The following is a 20,312-nucleotide window of genomic DNA, read 5'->3' on the forward strand; positions in this document are numbered from 1 at the left end:
GGAGGAGTGTGTCCGCGCAATTGGACGACTTATGTCACTTCCTATCGGACCGGCGGAAGTAGCTTCCGAGCGCGTTGCGCTTCAGAGAAGTGGGTTCCGGTCGTGGCAGAGGTGCTTGTGTTTTTGTCGGTACAGGAGAGTCGCTATGGCGGCGGTGGATTCGGATGTCGAATCGCTGCCGCGTGGGGGTTTCCGCTGCTGCCTCTGCCACGTTACTACAGCCAACCGTAAGCGGTGGCTAGTGAGGGACCCGGGTGGTTGCGGGCTTTCATCTTTTGATCCTGGCGGAAGTTAGGGTTATAGGTAATCGTTCTTGTCAGGTCGGTTGGTAGGGTCTCTCACCTCCGTTTTTACTCCGCAAGTCTGAGGGGATTTGGAGAGTCGGGAAAGTCCCACCACATTACCCTCCTCCTCAGTATACGAAATCTCCACAACGCGTTTCATTGTTTTATTTCTTCTTTAACCATCATCTATTGGACATATGCTCTGTGTCTGGCATTCTGCCGATCTTTAGGGTGGGGGAAGGGGGTTCAGAGATGAAGGAGTTCACCGTGTAGAGATGGAGAAAGTTTCAATGCTTTATAGATATGTTTGGAGAACTGTGGGACCACAGAGAATCAATAACTAAATCAGAGGACCCCTACAGAGGACTTACTCAAAGGCGGGGACGGATGAAATAGATGGCATGAATGACTAGACCATAAGATACCAGTGAGGAAGAGACAGAAGATGGGTTTGGAAAAATAGACAAGGTTCTTGTGTGACAGACAAGGGGTTCGCTGTAACTTCAAATTCCACTTTTTTTTTTTTTTTGAGACAAGTTCTCGCTCTGTCACCCAGGCTGCAGTACAGTGGTGTGATCTTGGCTCACTGCAGCCTCAACCTCAGCTGCAGAGCGATACCCCCCGGCTAGCCTCCCAAGTAGTTGGGTCTACAAGCGTGCACCACCATACTTGGCTAATTTTTTTTTTTTTTGAGACAGTGTCTCGCTCTGTCGCCCAGGCTGGAGTGCAGTGGCGTGATCTCGGCTCACTGCAAGCTCCACCTCCCAGGTTCCCGCCATTCTCCTGCCTCAGCCTCCTGAGTAGCTGGGACTACAGGCGCCCGCCACCATGCCCGGCTATTTTTTTTATTTTTGGTAGAGATGGGGTTTCACCCTGTTAGCCAGGATGGTCTCGGTCTCGTGACCTCGTGATCCGCCCGCCTCGGCCTCTCAACGTGTTGGGATTATAGGCGTGAGCCACCGCGCCCGACCTTGGCTAATTTTTTAATTTTTTGTAGAGATGGGGTTTCACCACGTTGCCTAGGCTGGTCTCCAACTCCTGGCCTCAAGCGATCTTCCCATCTTGGCCTCCCAAAGTGCTGGGATTACAGGTGTGAGCCAATGTGCCCGGCCCTACTTTTGAAGTCTGGAATCACAATCTTCCCTAAACAGGGTCTACTTCCATTCTTCCTTTTCTCTGTGAATGGCACTATCACTGTTCATCCAGTAAGCCAAGCCAGAAACCTAGGAGTCTTCCTTGGCCCCACATTTACTTTGGTGACTCAAGCAGCTAACTCATACTAAAATAATAGCAATGACTAGTTTTTCAGCATTTACCATCTACCAGACTCTCTGCCAAGTGATACATAAGAATAATACCTGTGTGTGAGGTGCTAGATACTGTTATTTCCATTTTATATCTGAGGAAGTTGAAGCATAGTGAGGCTTCATGACTTGACCAAGGTCTCACACAGCTTGTCAGAGCTGGGATTTGAACTTGGGCAATGTGATTTCAGATCCTGCCCTTGACATCACTATGTCATACCATGTCCAGAGATGATCCACGAAGTATTCCAGGATCTGAATTTTTTTAGTTCTTCTGTAGATGACCTGGATAAGTTACCTGTTAATTTATTTCCAGCTCTACCTAGCACAAATAGATGGTTTAAGAAAGACTTTACTATCACACTGTTCTTTAAGTAAAAATAGATGAAATACTTATAGTGTAGCCAGTTCTCCTGGGAACCCATCTCTACTAAAAATACAAAAATTAGCTAGGCATGGTGACACACACCTGTAGTCCCAGCTACTCAGGAGGCTGAGGCAGGAGAATTTGTAGAACCCCCGGCGGCAGAAATTGCAGTGAGTGGAGACTGTGCCACTGAACTCCAGCAGCAGGGGCAACAGTGAGACTGTTTTTAAAAAAATTTTAAAAAAGAATGTACTATTTAGACAAAGTTATAAGAGAGGAAGGTGAAAGGAGCCAAGACTTTGTTTAGTCAAAGGTCACAGTTTCTGTGGCTTGGAAGGATCAGTAAGATTTAGGTATACAGAGAGCAAAGGCAGACACGCTGAAGAGTGCTTTGGATTTTTTTTTTTTTTTTTTTTTGAGACGGAGTCTCGCTCTGTCACCCAGGCTGGAGTGCAGTGGCTGGATCTCAGCTCACTGCAAGCTCCGCCTCCCGGGTTTACGCCATTCTCCTGCCTCAGCCTCCTGAGTAGCTGGGACTACAGGCGCCCGCCACCTCGCCCGGCTAGTTTTTTGTATTTTTTAGTAGAGACGGGGTTTCACAGTGTTAGCCAGGATGGTCTCGATCTCCTGACCTCGTGATCCGCCCGTCTCGGCCTCCCAAAGTGCTGGGATTACAGGCTTGAGCCACCGCGCCCGGCCGCTTTGGATGTTTTTATCTCACACTTGTCTTTGCAGGACCCAGCCTTGATGCCCACTTGGGAGGCAGAAAGCACCGGCACCTGGTGGAACTACGAGCTGCGAGAAAGGCCCAGGGACTTCGAAGTGTGTTTGTCAGTGGCTTTCCCAGGGATGTGGATTCTGCTCAGCTCTCTGAGTATTTCCAAGCATTTGGACCTGTGGCCAGTGTTGTCATGGACAAGGACAAGGTAAAGTGAATGGCTCTTGGGTTAAAGAATGAATCAGGACTGGGTGCGAGGACACCTGTAATCCCAACACTTTGGGAGGCTGAGGCAGGCGGATCCATCCTGAGGTCAGGAGTTGGACAACATGGTGAAACCGCCCCCCCTCCGTCTCTACTAAAAATAAAAAATTAGCTGGGTGTGGTGACGCATGTCTGTAGTCCCAGCTACTTGGGTGGCTAAGGCAGGAGAATTGCTTGAACCTGGGATGCAGAGGTTGGCAGTGAGCTGAGATCGTGGCACTGGGCACTCCAGTCCTGGATGACAGAGGCGAAGACTCCATCCTTTTTTCTTTCTTTTTTTTTTTTTTGAGACGGAGTCTGCTCTGATCGCCGCAGGCTGGAGTGCAGTAAAGCCCAGATCTCTAGCTCACTGCAAGCTCGCCTCCTGGGGTTTACGCATTCTCCTGCTCAGCCTCCGAGTAGGCTAGAACTACAGGCATGGCCTGCCACCCTCGGCCCGGCTAGTTTTTTGTTATTTTTTTTTTTTTTTTGAGAGGAGTCTCGCTTTGTCACCCCAGTGGCTGGAGTGGCTGGTGGCCGGATCTCAGCTCAGCTGCAAGCTCCGCTTCCCGGGTTCAGCTGCCATTACTCCTGCCTCAGCCCTCTGAGAGCTGGGACTACAGGCGCTGGCCACGCCTCGCCGGGCGTAGTTTTTGTAGTTTTTAGTAGAGGTGGGGTTTCACCGTGTTAGCCAGGATGGTCTGCGATCTCGCTGAACCTCCGTGATCCGCCCCGTCTCGGCCTCCCCCCAAAAGTGGCTGGAATTACAGGCTTGAGCCACCGCGCCCCGGCCAAAGACTCACTCTTAAAAAAAGAAAAAAAACAAAGAATGAATCAGATGTGCTGTGTACCAAAAAGACAAGAGAGAGAAACCAACAGCTTCTTTGAGCTGGTTCCTAATGTGGCTTGTTCTTGATGGACATCACAGTATTTGGGCTAGGCCAACTTTGGGAGCTTCTCACACCTCCCCCGCCCTTTGAATTTTTATTTTTATTATTTTTTTCAGTGCAGTGGCACAATCTTGGCTCATTGCGACGTCTGCCTCCTGCGTTCCAGCAATTCCCACACCTTAACCTCCCTAGCAGCTGGGATTACAGGTGCGTGCCACCACGCCCAGCTAATTTTTGTATTTTTAGTAGAGATGGGGTTTCACCATGTTGGCCAGGCTGGTCTCGAGCTCCTGACCTTAGGTGATCCGCACGCCTCAACCTCCCAAAGTGCTGGGATCACGGGCATGAGCCACTGCTCCCAGTCGCACCCCTTGGATTTTATCACTTCACCAGAGTTAGTCATTGGAAGATTTTTTTGTGTGTGTCATTTATTGATTCCGTGAATTCTTTGCCAGATATTTATTCACAGCTAACTTTGTGCTAGGCACTATGCTTAGGGCTGCATTCTGGGTAGTGAATGGGATAGCTATGGTCCCTGCTCTTACAGAGCCTATAGTCTAGAGGAGAAAGTAAAGAATTAAACAAGTAGTTATAGTGAAAGTTGGTGCTTAAAGAACAACATACCACTGGATCAACTCTACAGGAACCTGGTTGATAAACCAGTTAGCAGTTTATTAACTTACACTGAGAGGTACTGAGGTTGTTTGGTTAGAACACCCTGTCCTTTGGAGAGTGTTAAACGAGCTCATGCTTTTTGTGTTGCCTCCACGGAGGCTTTGTTAGAATCCCTTTGGTCCCTTGAAAAAAGTTCACTGTTGAGGTGCTGTGTTCCTTGGTCATACTGTGGTTCTGAGGCTGCACTCTTGTTATGTAGGCATGGCTTAGGTGATCCCAAATATCCCTTTGCAGCCCAGGTTATCTTTTAGAATGGGGTGGAGCCTGTGTTTGTTAGGGATTGCATTCAGCAACCAAACTACAAATGGCTTAAACAATAGGAGCTTAGTTTTTCTCATGTAACAAGAAGTTCAGACCTGGACAGTTCAGGGCTTTGCTGTTTTCCCGCTCTGCCATTATTGGCATGTGGCTCTTCATAGTTGGGATACTGCTGCCCCATATTTCAGGTAAGAAGTAGGGGCAGGTTGTATGGCAGAGCATAAAAGTTTAGTGTCGGCCGGGCGCGGTGGCTCACGCCTGTAATCCCAGCACTTTGGGAGGCCGAGGCAGGCGGATCATGAGGTCAGGAGATCGAGACCATTCTGGCTAACACAGTGAAACCCGGTCTCTACTAAAAATACAAAAAAATTAGCCAGGCGCCGTGGCGGGCGCCTGTAGTCCCAGCTACTCGGAAGGCTGAGGCAGGAGAATGGCATGAACCTGGGAAGCGGAGCTTGCAGTGAGCTGAGATAGCACCACTGCACTCCAGCCTGGGCGACAGAGTGAGACTCCATCTCAAAAAAAAAGGTTAGTGTCAGCCGGAAGTGGTGGCTCATGCCTGTAATCCCATCTACTCTGGAGGCTGAGGCAGGAGAATCACTTGAACCTGGGAGGTGGAGGTTGTGGTGAGCTGACATTGCACTCCAACCTGGGCAACAAGAGCGAAACTCCGTCTCAAAAAAATAAAAGGTTATTGTCACCTAAGTCTAAGTCCCATCCTCCTATTTTTTTTTTCCTTTTTTTCTGAGAAAAATGCCTTTTCTTTTTTTTTTTGAGATGGAGTCTCGCTCTATCGCCCAGGCTGGAATGCAATGGCTGGATCTCAGCTCACTGCAAGCTCCGCCTCCCCGGTTTATGCCATTCTCCTGCCTCGGCCTCCCGAGTAGCTGGGACTACAGGCGCCCGCCACCTCGCCCGGCTAGTTTTTTGTATTTTTTAGTAGAGACGGGGTTTCACTGTATTAGCCAGGATGGTCTCGATCTCCTGACCTCGTGATCCGCCCGTCTCGGCCTCCCAAAGTGCTAGGATTACAGGCTTGAGCCACCGCGCCCGGCCGAAAAATGCCTTTTCTTTTTTGTTTTTTTTTAGAGGGAGTTTTTTGGTGATAGAATTCTGGCCACTGAGATATAAGTAGAAGTTTACTGAGGAGGCCTTTAGGAAATGTATTTTTCTCAGCCAGGCACAGTGGCTTACGCCTGTAATTCCAGCACTTTAGGAGGCTGAGGTGGGAGGATCACCTAAGGTCAGGAGTTCAAGACCAGCCTGACCAACATCGTGAAACCCTATCTTTACTACAAATACAAAAATTAGCTAGGTGTGGTGGCCCATGCCTGTAATCCCACCAAGCAATTCTCCCGCCTCAGCTGCCTGAGTACCTGGGACCGCAGGCGCGCGCCACCACACCCGGCTAATTTTTGTATTTTTAGTAGAGACCAGGTTTCACCATGTTGGCCAGGCTGGTCTCGAACTTCTGACCTCAGGTGATCTGCCCACCTTGGCCTCCCAAAGTGCTGGGATTACAGGCATGAGCTACCATGCCCAGCTGACACAGTCTTCTGAATCTGCTAATCCTGCCCTCCTTAATGCCTTCTGTGAGGTTTTGGAGAAAAATATGAGCACAGACAAACCCGGTGAAAGGGACACTTTATCTCTAGCTGGGGCTGTGGTTACAAACTTGGTGTTGTACTGCAGTCTGGTAAACTGTGGTTGATTAGAGTCAGAAGACTGGCCTGGGCAGGTCCAAGTAGCTAACTTTGTCCTTGGCTTCACTTCGGTTCTTTGCTGTGTTTGGCATAAGGGTAGAAGTAAGTCTCGGTGTGGTGGTGTGCCCCTATAATCCTAGCTACTGAGGAGGCTGAGGCGGGAGGTTCTCTTGAGCCCAGGAATTCAAGGCTACAGTGAGCTATAATCACATCACTGCACGCTAGTCTTTTTTTTTTTTTTTTTTTTTGAGACGGAGTCTCGCTGTGTTACCCAGACAGACACCGTTGTTCAAATCAGGGTCTCAATTCCTCTCCCTTCATCTGAATGTCTATCTTGATGCTAGCACTACTCTGTCTTGGTGCTACTTTACTGTAGGAGGTACCTTTTTATAAACAAGATGAGGGTCCAGCTTTACCATTGGAGGATATAAAAGAATATGGACTTTTTCCCTAAAGCAGTCCTGTTTTCCCTCCTTTTTTTTTTTGAGACGGAGATTCGCTCTTGTTGTCCAGACTGGAGTGCAATGCACAATCTCGGCTCACAGTAACCTCCACCTCACAGGTTCAAGCAATTGCCTCCTGAGTAGCTGGGATTACAGGCATGCGCCGCCATATCCAGCTAATTTTGTATTTTTAGTGGAGATGGGGTTTTGCCATGTTGGTCAGGCTGGTCTTGAATTCCTGACCTCAGGTGATCCACCTGCCTAGGCCTCCCAAAGTGTTGAGATTAGGCATGAGCCACTGTGCCCAGCGTTTTTCCTTACTTGCTGATATTTTACCTTAAAAAAAATATGGCCAGTGAATATCACTGAACTCACCAACTTACAACAGTGTAGTTGTTATATTGCTGTTATTCCTAGATGGTGAGTTATTGAAGATAGGGTTTGTGAGTTTATATTTGAAGGGGTGGCCTGCCCCTCCACACTTGTGGGTGTTTCTCGTTAGGTGGAACGAGAGACTTGAGAAAAGGAATAATACACAGACAAAGTATAGAGAAAGAAAAGCGGGGCCCAGGGGACCGGTGCTGTGCTTACAGAGGACCCACACCGGCACCGGCCTCTGAGTTCCCTTAGTAGTTATTGATAATTATCTTTACCATCAAAAAGATAAGGGAGTGGCTGGACAATAGGATCATTGTAGGGAGGAAATCAGCAGTAAGACATATGAACAAAAATCCTTGTAACATGAATAAGTTTAAAGGAAAATGCTGTGCCTTGAGATACATATGCGAACATCTCCATAAACCTTTAGCAGTATTGCTCCAGCAAGTCCCACCTTATTCCTAAAGGCGGTTTTCTCCTTGCTCAGCAAACAAAGCACACAATGGGTTTTACACCGAGATGTTCCATTGCCTGGGACAGGCAGGATTTTTAACCAGCAAGCTGCCTTCAGGTACTTGTTTAACAAAGACACATCCTGCACAGCCCAAAATCCATTAAACCTTGAGTCACCACAGCACATATTTCTTGCAAGGACAAGGTTGGGGGTAGGGTCACAGATTAACAGCATTTCAAATACAGAACTAAATGGAGTCTCTTATGTCTACTTCCTTCTATATAGACACAGTAACAGGCTGATCTCTCTTTCTTTTCCCCACAATATTTATGCCTAGCACAGTGTTCATTACATGAATTGATTTTTTTTAATTATTTATTTATTTATTTATTTTGAGACGGAGTCCCGCTCTATTGCCAGGCTGGAGTGCAGTAGCATAATCCCGGCTCACTGCAATCTCCGCCTCCTGGCTTCAAGCAGTTCTCCTGCCTCAGCCTCCTGAGTAGCTGAGATTACAGGCATGTGCCACCACGCCTGGCTAATTTTTGTATTTTTAGTAGAGATGGGGTTTCACCATATTGGCCAGGATAGTCTCGATCTCTTGACCTTGAGATACACCCACTTTGGCCTCCCAAAGTGCTGGGATTACAGGGATGAGGCACCATGCCCGGCGATTTTTTAAAATTTTTTAAGTGGACTCATTCCATTACATGGATCCTTAATAAATGTTAAAAAATTCTAATTATATCAGGAAAAGTTATAGGGTGGGTCATAGTGTAATCACCTCATTGGAAAGAGTAGGGGACAGAAATAATACAGATAAAATGAGGTTTTTAGAGGCAGACTGGGGTGAGAGAAAAATGTGTGGCATAGGAGTGAGAGAAATAATTGTTTTTCTACTTTTTTGTGAGATAGGGTCTGTGTCTCTCAGGCTGGTGTGTAGTGGTGCAATTATGGCTCAGTGCAGTCTTAATATCCTGGGCTCAAGTGATGCTCTTAACCATAGCCTCCCAAGTAGCTGGGACTATAGGTGTGTGCTGCCATGCCTGGCTACTTTTCTTTCTTTATTTTTTTTTTTTGAGACGGAGTCTCTCTCTCACCCAGGCTGGAGTGCAGTGGCGCGATCTTGGCTCACTGCAAGCTCTGCTTCCTGGGTTCACGCCAGTCTCCTGCCTCAGCCTCCCGAGTAGCTGGGACTATAGGCGCCTGCCACCATGCCCGGCTAATTTTTTTGTATTTTTAGTAGAGATGGGGTTTCACCGTGTTAGCCAGGATGGTCTTGATCTCCTGACCTTGTGATCCGCCCGCCTCGGCCTCCCAAAGTGCTGGGATTATAGGTGTGAGCCACTGCGCCCGGCCCGTTTTTTTTTTTTTTTTTGACGGTGTGGCTCTCTCACCCAGACTGGGGTGCAGTGGTGCGATCTCGGCTCACTGCAACCTCAGCCCCCGGGCTCAAGCGATCCTCCCATCTCTTCCTCTCCAGTAACTGGGACTGCCTGGCTAATTTTAAATAATTCTTTGTACTGGCCAGGTGCGGTGGCTTACACCTGTAATCCCAGCACTTTGGGAGGCTGAGTTTAGGAGTTAGAGACCAGCCTGGCCAACATGGTGAAACCCCATTTTTACTAAAAATACAAAAATTAGCTGGGCATCTTGGCATGCACCTGTAATCCCAGGTACTCGGGAGGCTGAGGCAGGAGAATCGCTGAGGCAGGAGAACCTGGGAGGCAGAGGTTGCACTAAGCCGAGATCACCCCATTGCACTCCAGTCTGGGTGGACAGCATGAGACTTCATCTCAAAAAAAAAAAAAAAAAATTATTTATAGAGATGGGATCTCACTATGTTGCCCTGGCTAGTTTCCAACTCCTGGGCTCAAGCAGTTCTCCTGCCTCAGCCTCCCAAAGTGCTGGGATTACAGGCACGAGTCACTGTACCTGACTGAAAATTGCTTTTCTAAATATGTCCCCTGTTACTATGAAAACAGCAAGCAAATATTCTCAATTTATGGGATAGTCCCCATTTCTAATATTCTCATCCACTGTAGATCATGTGCTTAGGTTCTTGGTTCCAAAACCATCATCTCTGCCCCTGTTGTTGTTTACCAGGGAGTGTTTGCCATTGTGGAGATGGGGGACGTGGGTGCTCGAGAGGCTGTCTTGTCACAGTCCCAGCACAGCCTGGGAGGACATCGCCTGCGTGTCCGCCCACGGGAGCAGAGGGAGTTCCAGAGCCCGGCCTCCAAATCCCCCAAAGGAGCGGCCCCCGACAGTCACCAGCTGGCCAAAGCACTAGCTGAGGCCACAGACGTGGGGACACAAATGATAAAGCTTGTGGGGCTGAGGGAGTTGTCCGAGGCTGAGCGGCAGCTTCGGAGCCTGGTAGTGGCCCTGATGCAGGAGGTCTTCACAGAGTTCTTCCCTGGTAAGTTACCTCCCCTGCTATATCTGAGCCCTCCCTGGCCTTTGCTCCCCTGTGTCTATATCCCCAGTCCTCCCTCCACTAGAGGTGTTTGGTTGCTTTTCCATCTTTGTGCTTCCTTTTGTTCTTCCTCCCCCTGCTCCTCCCTAGCTTCTCTTGACCTTTCTTCTCTGCTTGGCACCCAGGCTGTGTGGTCCACCCTTTTGGCTCTTCCATAAATAGCTTCGATGTCCATGGCTGTGATCTTGACCTCTTCTTGGATCTGGGTGACTTGGAAGAGCCCCAGGTGAGTGAGTGCCCCAGGGAGGCAGCTGGGAAGAGTCCATGAGAATGGCCATGTAACTGTGGGCAAGTCCTTTAGCTCTCCATGCCTTAGTTCCTCATCTACAATGCAGATAATAGGACCTACCTGAAAGGCTTTATTGTAATTGGAGAGATGTGAATATGGATGAGTATTAGATGGGATGAAAATGAACTGACAGGGCCAGGCACGGTGGCTCACACCTGTAATCCCAGCACTTTGGGAGGCTGAGGTGGGCGGATCACCTGAGGTCAGGAGTTCAAGACCTGTCTGGCCAACATATAGTGAAACACCGTCTCTACTAAAAACAAAATACACTGGGCATGGTGGTGTACACCTGTAGTTCCAGCTACTTGGGAGGCTAAGGCAGGAGAATCACCTTGAACACGGGAGGCAGAGGTTGCAGTGAGCCAAGATTGCACCACTGCACTACAACCTGGGTGACAGAAGGAGACTCCTTCTCAAAAAAAAAAAAAAAAGAAAGAAAAAATGATTTGACATGGATACCTGCCAGTCGTAACAAAAAAATTTTTCAAAATGGTGTGTACAATATGATCTTATTTTGGAAAAAATAATTTTTTTTTCCCCACACTACAATAGTTAATTTTATTTGTTCAAGAGCTCATATTGCAAGCATTAAACCAAGCATAGGCTTTGATTCTGTGAGCCCAAATTCACATATTGAAGAAGATCAAAGCAAACTGCGATCCATGTCCAGGATGAAACTAAAGGCTCAGAGTTAATAACATTGTAGTTTTTAAATTTCTATAGCCTAGAGCCCCAGTAGTCACAGGTCTTTTAGGTCCCTTCTGGATGTCCCCAAGGGTATCTGCACTTTTTCTGGAGCTTGAGCAACTTCTCATCCTTTACCTTCTGGTTGTAACGCTGGTTAATCCCCGGGCATTGAGGATACATGGAAGGCTCAGGAGACTTCATTCTCTGGATGCCATAACATCCTCTTTTACATTGGGTTGAACGGGATGAATCTGGAATAGATTTTTCAACATGGATTAATAAGATCCGAGCCACACTTAATCCAGTAGCCCAGTTTGGTATTCCTTTTAGCTTGATGACTGTATCTTACTTCATAGGCATTTCAACACCTCTATGCACTTCCTTCCAATTTCCACTATCATTGTCAGTTCCCATTTCTGTATTCAACTCCCTGGAGAGAACACCTGCCACATCCCCACTCACAGAGCCACACTTGAGTCGCCATGTTCCCCCCAAAACCATCCATGGCAGCTGCTGGGATGAATTGCCAAGTTTTTCAGCCATAAGGTAGCCGAAATCTAGCAGAATCCCAGATTATATCCAACTTCCAATCACGGTGGTGTTTGGGTAATCCCACTTAGTTTCCCAGGTAACATATATGTAAGAATGTCACTGGGTTTGGAAACCACAATTATGATGCAATCAGGACTGTACTTGACGATCTGAGGAATAATGAATTTGAAGACATTAACATTTCTCTGCACCAGATTGAGCCGACTCTCCCCTTCTTGCTGACGGACATCCTGCAGTTACACTCAATCTTAGAATTGGCAGTCACAGAATAATCTGATCTGCCACAATTTTTAAGGCCGTCTGAGAATAGCTCCCATGCTGCAGATCCATCATTTCTCCTTTAGGAAAAAATATATTAAAGAATATACAATAAGGTCCTTTTAGTTTTGCTTATGTGTATTTTCCTTTCTTTTTTTTTTTTTTGAGACACAGTCTAACTCTGTCACCCAAGCTGGAGTACAGTGCTGTGATCTCTACTCACTGCAACCTCCACCTTCTGGGTTCAAGTGATTCTCGTGCCTCAGTCTCCCAAGTAGCTCGGAATACAGGCACACGCCGCCATGCCTGGCTAATTTTCTGTATTTTTAGTAGAGATGGGGTTTCTCCATGTAGGCCAGGCTGCTCTTGGACTCCTGGCCTAAAGTGATCCACCCACCTTGGCCTCCCAAAGTGCTGGGATTACAGGAATGAGCTACCATGCCCGGCCACTTACCTGTATTTTCTAACATCTAATGTACAGATTCTGTTTTAGGAATAGAAAAGGATTATTATTATTACTTAGAAATAGGGTCTCACTATGTTGCCCAGGCTGGTCTTGAACTCCTGGGCTCAAGGAATCCCCCTGCCTCATTCTTCCAAATTGCTGGGATTACAGGTATAAGCCCCCATGCCCAGCCTATTATTATTTTCAAAAAATAGACTTGGCTGGGCACGGTTCACGCCTATGTGATCCCAGCACTTTGGAAGGTCAAGGCAGGTGGATCACCTGAGGTCAGGAGTTTGAGACCAGCCTGGCTAACGTGGTGAAACGCCGTCTCTACTAAAAATAGAAAAATCGCCGGGCGCGGTGGCTCAAGCCTGTAATCCCAGCACTTTGGGAGGCCGAGACAGGCGGATCACGAGGTCAGGAGATCGAGACCATCCTGGCTAACACGGTGAAACCCCGTCTCTACTAAAATACAAAAAACTAGCTGGGCGAGGTGGCGGGCGCCTGTAGTCCCAGCTACTCGGGAGGCCGAGGCAGGAGAATGGCGTAAAACCCGGGAGGCGGAGCTTGCTGTGAGCTGAGATCCGGCCACTGTACTCCAGCCCGGGCGACAGAGCAAGACTCTGTCTCAAAAAAAAAAAAAGAAAAGAAAAGAAAAATCAGCCGGGTATGGGGGCATTCGCCTGTAATCCCAGCTACTTGGGAGGCTGAGGCAGGAGAGACAGCTTGAACCCGGGAGGCGGAGGTTGCAGTGAACCAAGATTGTGCCACTGCACTCCAGCCTGGATGACAGATTGAGACTCCATCTCAGGAAAAAAAAAAAAAAGACTTCATTTTTTAGAGCAGTGTTAGATTCACAGCAAAAGTGAGCAGACAGTAGAGTTCCTATATGCCTGCTGCCCCCGCAACAGGAGTTTTTAAATGTTTTATCATTCTTTTTATCGTTCTCTACACACACACTTTCTCTATTTATATTTTCTGAATCATCTGAAAGAAGGTTGCATGTATCACATTCCTTTACCCCTCAATATCTCAATGTGTGTTATGCAAGAACAAAGGTATTCTAGTGTATAACCACAGTACTATTGTCAAGTTGAGAAAATGTTACATTGATACAAATGTAAACCTTTAGACTTTACAGTCCATACTCTAATTTGGTCAGCTGTCCTGACAATGGACTGTTATGGTTTCTCTTTAGTCTTCTTTAGTTTGTAATAGTTCCTCTGTTTTTGTCTTTCATGATAATGACATTTTTTGCAGAGGTAGACCTTTTATTTTATAGAATTAAAAGGTTATCTTTAAAAAAAAGGTTGCTGTGAAGATTAAATGAGTTAATATGTATAAAGCCCTTAGAATATTGCTGAATAAGCTGGAAGTAATATTATCTTGGGGATAGAGATGTTCTCTGCTTAGGGGACAGCAGAAGCATTTCACTCAGCTCATTTCTGTCCACAGCCAGTCCCAAAGGCTCCAGAATCTCCATCGCTGGACTCGGCTCTGGCTTCCCCACTGGACCCTCAAGCCCTGGCCTGCACCCCAGCCTCCCCTCCAGATTCACAACCTCCAGCTTCTCCCCAGGATTCTGAAGCCCTGGACTTTGAAACCCCTTCCTCCTCCCTGGCACCCCAAACTCCGGACTCTGCCTTGGCCTCTGAGACCCTTGCTTCTCCCCAGTCTCTGCCTCCAGCCTCACCACTGCTGGAGGACAGGGGAGAGGGGGACCTGGGGAAGGCCCTGGAACTAGCAGAGGCCCCAAAGAGGGAGAAAGCAGAAGGGGCAGCAATGCTGGAGCTGGTGGGATCCATTCTCCGGGGCTGTGTCCCTGGGGTATATCGAGTCCAAACTGTGCCCTCCGCCCGGCGCCCTGTGGTCAAGTTCTGTCATCGGCCTTCAGGTCTCCACGGTGATGTCTCCCTCAGTAACCGGTATCTTTCTTTTTTTCTTTTTTTTGAGACAACATTTTGCTCTTGTTGCCCAGGCTGGAGTGCAATGGCGCCATCTTGGCTCACTGCAACCTCCACCTCCCGGGTTCAAGTGATTCTCCTGCCTCAGCCTCCCAAGTAGCTGGGATTACAGGCATGCGCCACCATGCCCAGCTAATTTTGTATTTTTAGTAGAGACGGGGTTCCTCCATGTTGGTTAGGCTGGTCTCGAACTCCCAACCTTAGGTGATCCGCCTCCCTCGGCCTCCCAGAGTGCTGGGATTACAGGCATGAGGCACCATACCTTTCTTTGGGGCAGGCCAGCTGAGAATTCTGGGGTGGGCCAGGAGAGAGTCTGGCTTCGGAAACTCCTACACCTGCCAAGTCTCAAGTTTGTCCTTGTTTGGGACTATCCCTCTTTCTGTCCCTTGTCTCCTCCTGCCTGGCTTCCATTTCAGTGTTTGTAAAGTGTGTTCCTTAGAATACTACTTTCAAGGGATGTAGAAAAGAGTTCTGCGGTTGAATAAATTTGGGAAATTCAAAATTAGATGCAAAAAGTTTTCTCCATTTCCTCCCTTCTCCCCTTGTCTTGCCTTCTTTTTCTCCTTTCCTTCCTTCTTCTCTCCCTTCCTGTCTTTGTTTCTTTGCATAGTAAAGGCTCTGGGCAGTCTTTTTTTTTTTTTTTTTTGAGATGGGATGTTGCTCTGTCACCCAGGCTGGAGTGCAGTGGTGTGACCATGGCTCATAAGCAGTCTTAAGAATAATGTGCTGTGAATGTCCAGGACGGGCGTACAGGATGAAGTGTTTCCCGAACTCCTTTGTCTTTCTGCACACTGTCTCACAAGATCAGTGTTTGAGCAACCTTTGGGGAAACTCTGTTTTGGCCTTATTCCAGCTGGCCCCAGTTATGCAAGTCTGGAATGAAAGCTGGGGGTGGTAGGTTCTGATGTCCCCAAGCCCTAATAACCTTGTCCCTGCTTCATCCCAGGCTGGCCCTGCATAACTCCCGTTTCCTGAGTCTCTGCTCTGAGCTAGATGGTCGAGTCCGGCCCCTCGTGTACACCCTCCGCTGCTGGGCTCAGGGTCGGGGGCTTTCAGGTGAGAATGCATCAGGACAGACTTGCGGCTGAGTCAGGACAAAGGCAGGGATTCAGCGAGAGAAGGGAGGTCAGAATGGGCACCGAGGTTGAGAAAACTGCCAGTGGGGGGATTGGACGCACCTCTGATCTAACTGGAATTACTGCTTATTTACCCAGGGAGTGGCCCCCTTCTCAGTAACTACGCCCTGACCTTGCTGGTGATATATTTTCTTCAGACCAGGGACCCTCCTGTGTTGCCCACTGTATCCCAGCTCACCCAGAAAGCAGGTACTCGGCCTAGCTTCCACCTTCTCTATCTTGTTAGCTTCCTCTCTTCTTCATCACACTTAGATACACCAAAGCAACTCTGGGAATGAGATCTCTGCTGTCACCCCCATTTCTACCCCAACCCTCAATCTCCCTGCTTCCAGACTGACTCTCACCTTTTTTACTTTCACAGGAGAGGGGGAGCAGGTGGAAGTCGATGGCTGGGACTGCAGTTTCCCCAGGGATGCCTCAAGACTGGAGCGCAGCACAAATGTGGAGCCCCTCAGTGAGTTTGGGGAGCCTGGTAGGGGACTAGTAATGATGTTCATCAACAGTAGGTAACATATATCACACTGTGTGCCAGGCATGGTTCTCACAGAAAACCTGTGAGACACCTAATATTATTACTGCCATTTTACAGATGAAGAAACCATGTTTGGGAGCAATTAAGTGACTTACCCAAGGTTACACTGGCTAGCAGGGAGCAGCAGCATCTGGGCAGGGAAATCATGTGGGGGCAGGGAGATCATGTGGGGGCAGGGAGAGAGGTCTGACCTCTTGTTTATAGGGATCAGAGAAGCCTAGCTTCCTGGGACTCTGCTGAGCCCCTTGGAAGGGAAAAAAGAAAGTCCTGCTAAGGAAATGGCTCTGGTGCAGGACCTGTGTCAGTTCTGGCCTCTAAATGACCCCCTTTCCCCACTCTTCCTCCTCCTCCAGGTTCCCTGCTAGCCCAGTTCTTCTCCTGTGTATCTTGCTGGGATCTTCGTGGCTCAGTGCTGTCCCTGCGGGAGGGTCAGGCACTGCCTGTGGCAGGGAGCCTGCCCTCTAATCTCTGGGAGGGTCTGCGCCTTGGCCCCATGAATCTCCAGGACCCTTTTGACCTGAGTCACAATGTCGCAGCCAATGTGACCAGCCGGGTGGCTGGGCGCCTACAGAACTGCTGCCGAGCGGCAGCCAATTACTGCCGAAGCCTCCAGTACCAGCGCCGTTCCTCCCGGGGTCGGGACTGGGGGCTGCTCCCTCTTCTGCAGCCCAGCTCCCCCAGCTCCCTACTCGCTGCTACTCCAATCCCTTTACCCCTTGCACCCTTCACCCAGCTCACTGCTGCCCTGGTGCAGGTATTCAGGGAAGCACTGGGGTGCCATATAGAACAGGGAACCAAGAGGCCGCGGTCAGAAGGAGGTGGAACTGGGGAATCCTCTCAGGAAGGGACGAGCAAAAGACTGAAATTAGATGGACAGAAAAAGAGCTGTGAGGAGGGGAGAGAGGAGCAGCAGGAATGTGCAGGGGACGGGGTAGAAGACGGCGGGGAAGACGGGGTAGAAGAGATGGTTATAGAGGTTGGAGAGATGGTGCAGGACTGGGCCATGCAGGGCCCTGGGCAGCCAGGGGAGCTGCCCCTGACGACTGGAAAGCATGGAGCCCCTGGAGAAGAGGGGCAGCCCAGCCATGCGGCCCTGGCAGAGCAGGGGCCCAAGGGACATGAGGCAGCCCAAGAAGGGAACCAGGGTGAGGCAGGGAAGGGGGCATCCCTGCCCTCCTCAGTGAGCTGGCGCTGTGCCTTGTGGCACCGAGTGTGGCAGGGGCGGCGGCGAGCCCGTAGACGCTTGCAGCAGCAAACCAAGGCAGGAGCTGGAGGTGGTGCTGGCACAGGAGCAGGGTGGCTGGCAACTGAGGCTCAGGTCACCCAGGAGCTGAGAGGACTGAGTGGTGGCGAAGAGAGGCCAGAAACTGAGCCCCTGCTGAGCTTTGTGGCGTCTGTCTCCCCGGCTGACCGAATGCTCACTGTGACACCGCTCCAGGATCGCCAAGGCCTGTTCCCTGATCTCCATCATTTCTTACAGGTTTTCCTCCCTCAAGCACTTAGACATCTCAAGTGAAGACATGGCCCCTAAAGGGCAATAAAGCTGCTAGTTTATTAATACAGAGTCTCCCGTTTCCTTTCATTTCCATCTGGTCATAATGCTTCGCCTCCCCCAGAACTTCATGAAGCTGCTCTCGTCTGACCCCGAACATGGGTCTCTCCCTGCTGCTCTCCACCCCAGCAGCCTCTCCTTCCTACAGTTCGCACAGCTTGCGGGGAGTGCGGAGGCAGCACCGCGCGTGGCACCTGGCACCCGCGCAGAGTTCCTGAATGGCAGAGCGGTGGGTGGCTGGAACAGTACTGAGAAGAGCCAGGTTTGCCTCCACATTCTTCCTGCCGCCTCAGATTAATGGGGACAAGGATCGAGATTTGCGTTCAGGGTTCTTCATTCTCTCCTTTAAACGAGGAGAGTTCATCCCGTTCTTAAACTGGGTAAAAGATTTCAAACCTGAACATGAGTCAAAAGCCATGAACAGCAGAAGCGACGATGTCACGTCTTCCAGCGTCAGCCCCTCCAGGGGCCGAGTCCGGAGGAGGTGGGAGGGACAGGGCGCGTTCTCCCTCATGTCCCTGCCCTGCTTTGGGCCGGAGGGCCGGTGCCCTTGCAATAACAGCACCCTGGAGCTGTAAGGGGTTAGATGTGAGCAAACGTCACTTTGGCAGGTGGGTTCAGACCGGGGCCCCTGTTAGACACTCATCTGTTTCTGGAGGAAAAGCAGAGCAGGAACTAAAGGGTATAGCATACACACTGTCACCTCCGCGCAGCAGTCGTTCCTCGCTCCCATGAGTTTCACAGAATCATGTGAGGGGCTTGGCAGAACCTATCATCAAGTCACTTGTCCCTGGGCGGGCCACAGGGGGACGCCCCCAGCAGCCTGGCCGCGCCGGGCCAGCAGTAGCGCCACGTAGTCGAGAACCCGCGGTTTTTCCAGCGGGTTCTCACAGCTTCCCCGCCCTCCACGCTGTCTACCTCCACGTCTAGACTCCGATTGGCCCGCTGCACTTGAGGGGCGGGCCAGTCAAGATCTCCAATGCGCAGGCGCGAGCTTTTTCCGCGCTGGCCAGCAGGCCCCACCCACCCCGTTTATTTTCCAATTCAGCGCCACTGGATACCGAACTGTCGTACGTATGTCTTCTGTGTCGTCCTCGCTTTCCGGCTGCTGTTTCTCCACGGCTCTCCCCTTTCCCCCTCCTTTCTCTCCTGGGCGGCTTACTTTGCGGCAGCGCGGAGAACCCCACCCCCTTTCTTTGCGGAATCACCATGGCGGCTGGGGTAAGTTTGCCGGCACTGGTGGTTCGGGTCATCCTATCCACCGCCATCCTTTGCCCGAGTGGGGCCAGTCGGCGCCAGAGGAGTTCTGAGGCTGAATGGGGAACTGATTCTGGGTCTACAGACCGTACTGCTGGAGAGCAAGGTTCCTACGGCCTGGAGGGGAACTGAGGCTGGGGCTCTCGGAGGCCAGAGGTGGAAGGGTCTGGGGAAGAGGAGAAAAGGGATGCCGAATCTGGGCCGTCCGAAGCCTGAAAAAGGGGTTCGGCTCTATTGCCGCCTTGAGGCGTGGTATCTGGGCAGGTTGACGAACTTCTGTGACCGTTTTGTGGAGTAACAGCGGGGACAGGGTGAAGAGGAGGGTCTTTGTGGGCAGGTCCGGCTGGCACGGTTAAAGGTAGTCTCTCAGGGAGGTTTGGGAGCGAGAGGATTCTCCGGACAGTGAAGTCAGACCAATTGGAGTCCGCTGGCCAGCTTAATAGAGAAGGCAACGCCGGGGAACTTGCTGCGGGACAGGACCGGAGGGATGGTTTGCGCGACACGGAAAGAAAGGCTTTTGAGGGAGAGGAGTTGATTTAAGAAGACGGCATGCCATCCCCTATCTCTGGCCACTGTGAGGGGAACTAGAAATCTCTCGATCGTTGTGCGTGCCTTAGAGACAGGATGATGCTTTTGAAGCGGTGAGCAGCTGAGCAGTAGAGTAGGCAGGCGCTCGGAACCATCAATGAATGAAACGAAGGCTCCGTGAAGGGAAGGGAGTATGTTTGTAGGCAGATGGAGTCTGATGGAGCTGGAAGTTCTGGATTTCTTGGAGATAGATTTGAGGGAAAGAGAATGCTTCTAGAGGTGTCCTTAGGGAAGGTCAAATCTGTCAACAAGCTTTATTTAGCAGTTGGTGTGTAGTTCTGTTCTTGGTATTTCGGAGGATTCTGATTACATATGACAAGTGTTAAAGGACTTGGTTCACCAGAGGAAGTAAAAGGGTGAGTTGAACACATTGGGATTATTCAGGCAAGTCATCCTGGGGAATGGCATTTAGGACTGGGACCCCAATACTCTTACTAATTTTGTTCCTCTCTTTCTCCCATAGACCCTGTATACCTATCCTGAAAACTGGAGGGCCTTCAAGGCTCTCATCGCTGCTCAGTACAGCGGGGCTCAGGTCCGCGTGCTCTCCGCACCACCCCACTTCCATTTTGGCCAAACCAACCGCACCCCTGAATTTCTCCGCAAATTTCCTGCCGGCAAGGTGAGTTGGGAGATGGGGAGCGTCCTTCGGTTCTGAGAAACGAAGGCCTGGGATTCTATCACTCTGGAGATGGCCCCCATCTCTAAAAGAGAGCTTCCCATGTTATTTTCTTCAATATTTCAGTGATTTTATTTTGAGATAAATGTGGATTCACATGTAGTTGTAAAAAAAAAAAAAAAGTACAGAGTTATTCTGTGACTTTATAAAATTCACGAGTTTACTTTGTGGGAA

The 20,312-nt window shown here is 49.7% G+C and overlaps 2 protein-coding genes, 1 long non-coding RNA gene and 1 pseudogene across 3 annotated transcripts in view; 2 read left to right on the top strand and 2 right to left on the bottom strand.

Annotated features, from left to right (window-relative positions):
* On the top strand, positions 1-17,624 carry TUT1 (terminal uridylyl transferase 1, U6 snRNA-specific). Its single transcript, XM_017878379.1, has 9 exons — positions 1-227; positions 2,691-2,881; positions 9,824-10,139; positions 10,322-10,422; positions 13,886-14,355; positions 15,341-15,450; positions 15,609-15,719; positions 15,892-15,984; positions 16,416-17,624. The coding sequence occupies exons 1-9, from the start codon at positions 32-34 to the stop codon at positions 17,576-17,578; spliced, it is 2,751 nt and encodes a 916-aa protein (XP_017733868.1). The 5' UTR covers positions 1-31; the 3' UTR covers positions 17,579-17,624.
* On the bottom strand, positions 11,210-12,139 carry LOC108533626 (L-lactate dehydrogenase B chain pseudogene; annotated as a pseudogene).
* Positions 17,576-18,388, bottom strand: LOC108533589 (uncharacterized). Its single transcript, XR_001886764.1, has 2 exons — positions 18,308-18,388; positions 17,576-18,186 (listed from the first exon to the last, which is right to left on the bottom strand). It is a non-coding gene; the product is annotated as an uncharacterized LOC108533589 (long non-coding RNA).
* The window catches only part of EEF1G (eukaryotic translation elongation factor 1 gamma), a 13,912-nt gene continuing 11,946 nt past the window's right edge, over positions 18,347-20,312 (top strand). The window contains 2 exon segments of the mRNA XM_017878380.1: positions 18,347-18,835; positions 19,923-20,081. Coding sequence (XP_017733869.1) covers positions 18,824-18,835; positions 19,923-20,081 — 171 coding nt within the window. The 5' untranslated portion in view covers positions 18,347-18,823.

Source organism: Rhinopithecus bieti, unplaced genomic scaffold, assembly GCF_001698545.2.
Source record: "Rhinopithecus bieti isolate Rb0 unplaced genomic scaffold, ASM169854v2 scaffold_11488, whole genome shotgun sequence".
In the NCBI taxonomy this organism is placed as follows: Eukaryota; Metazoa; Chordata; class Mammalia; order Primates; family Cercopithecidae; genus Rhinopithecus; species Rhinopithecus bieti.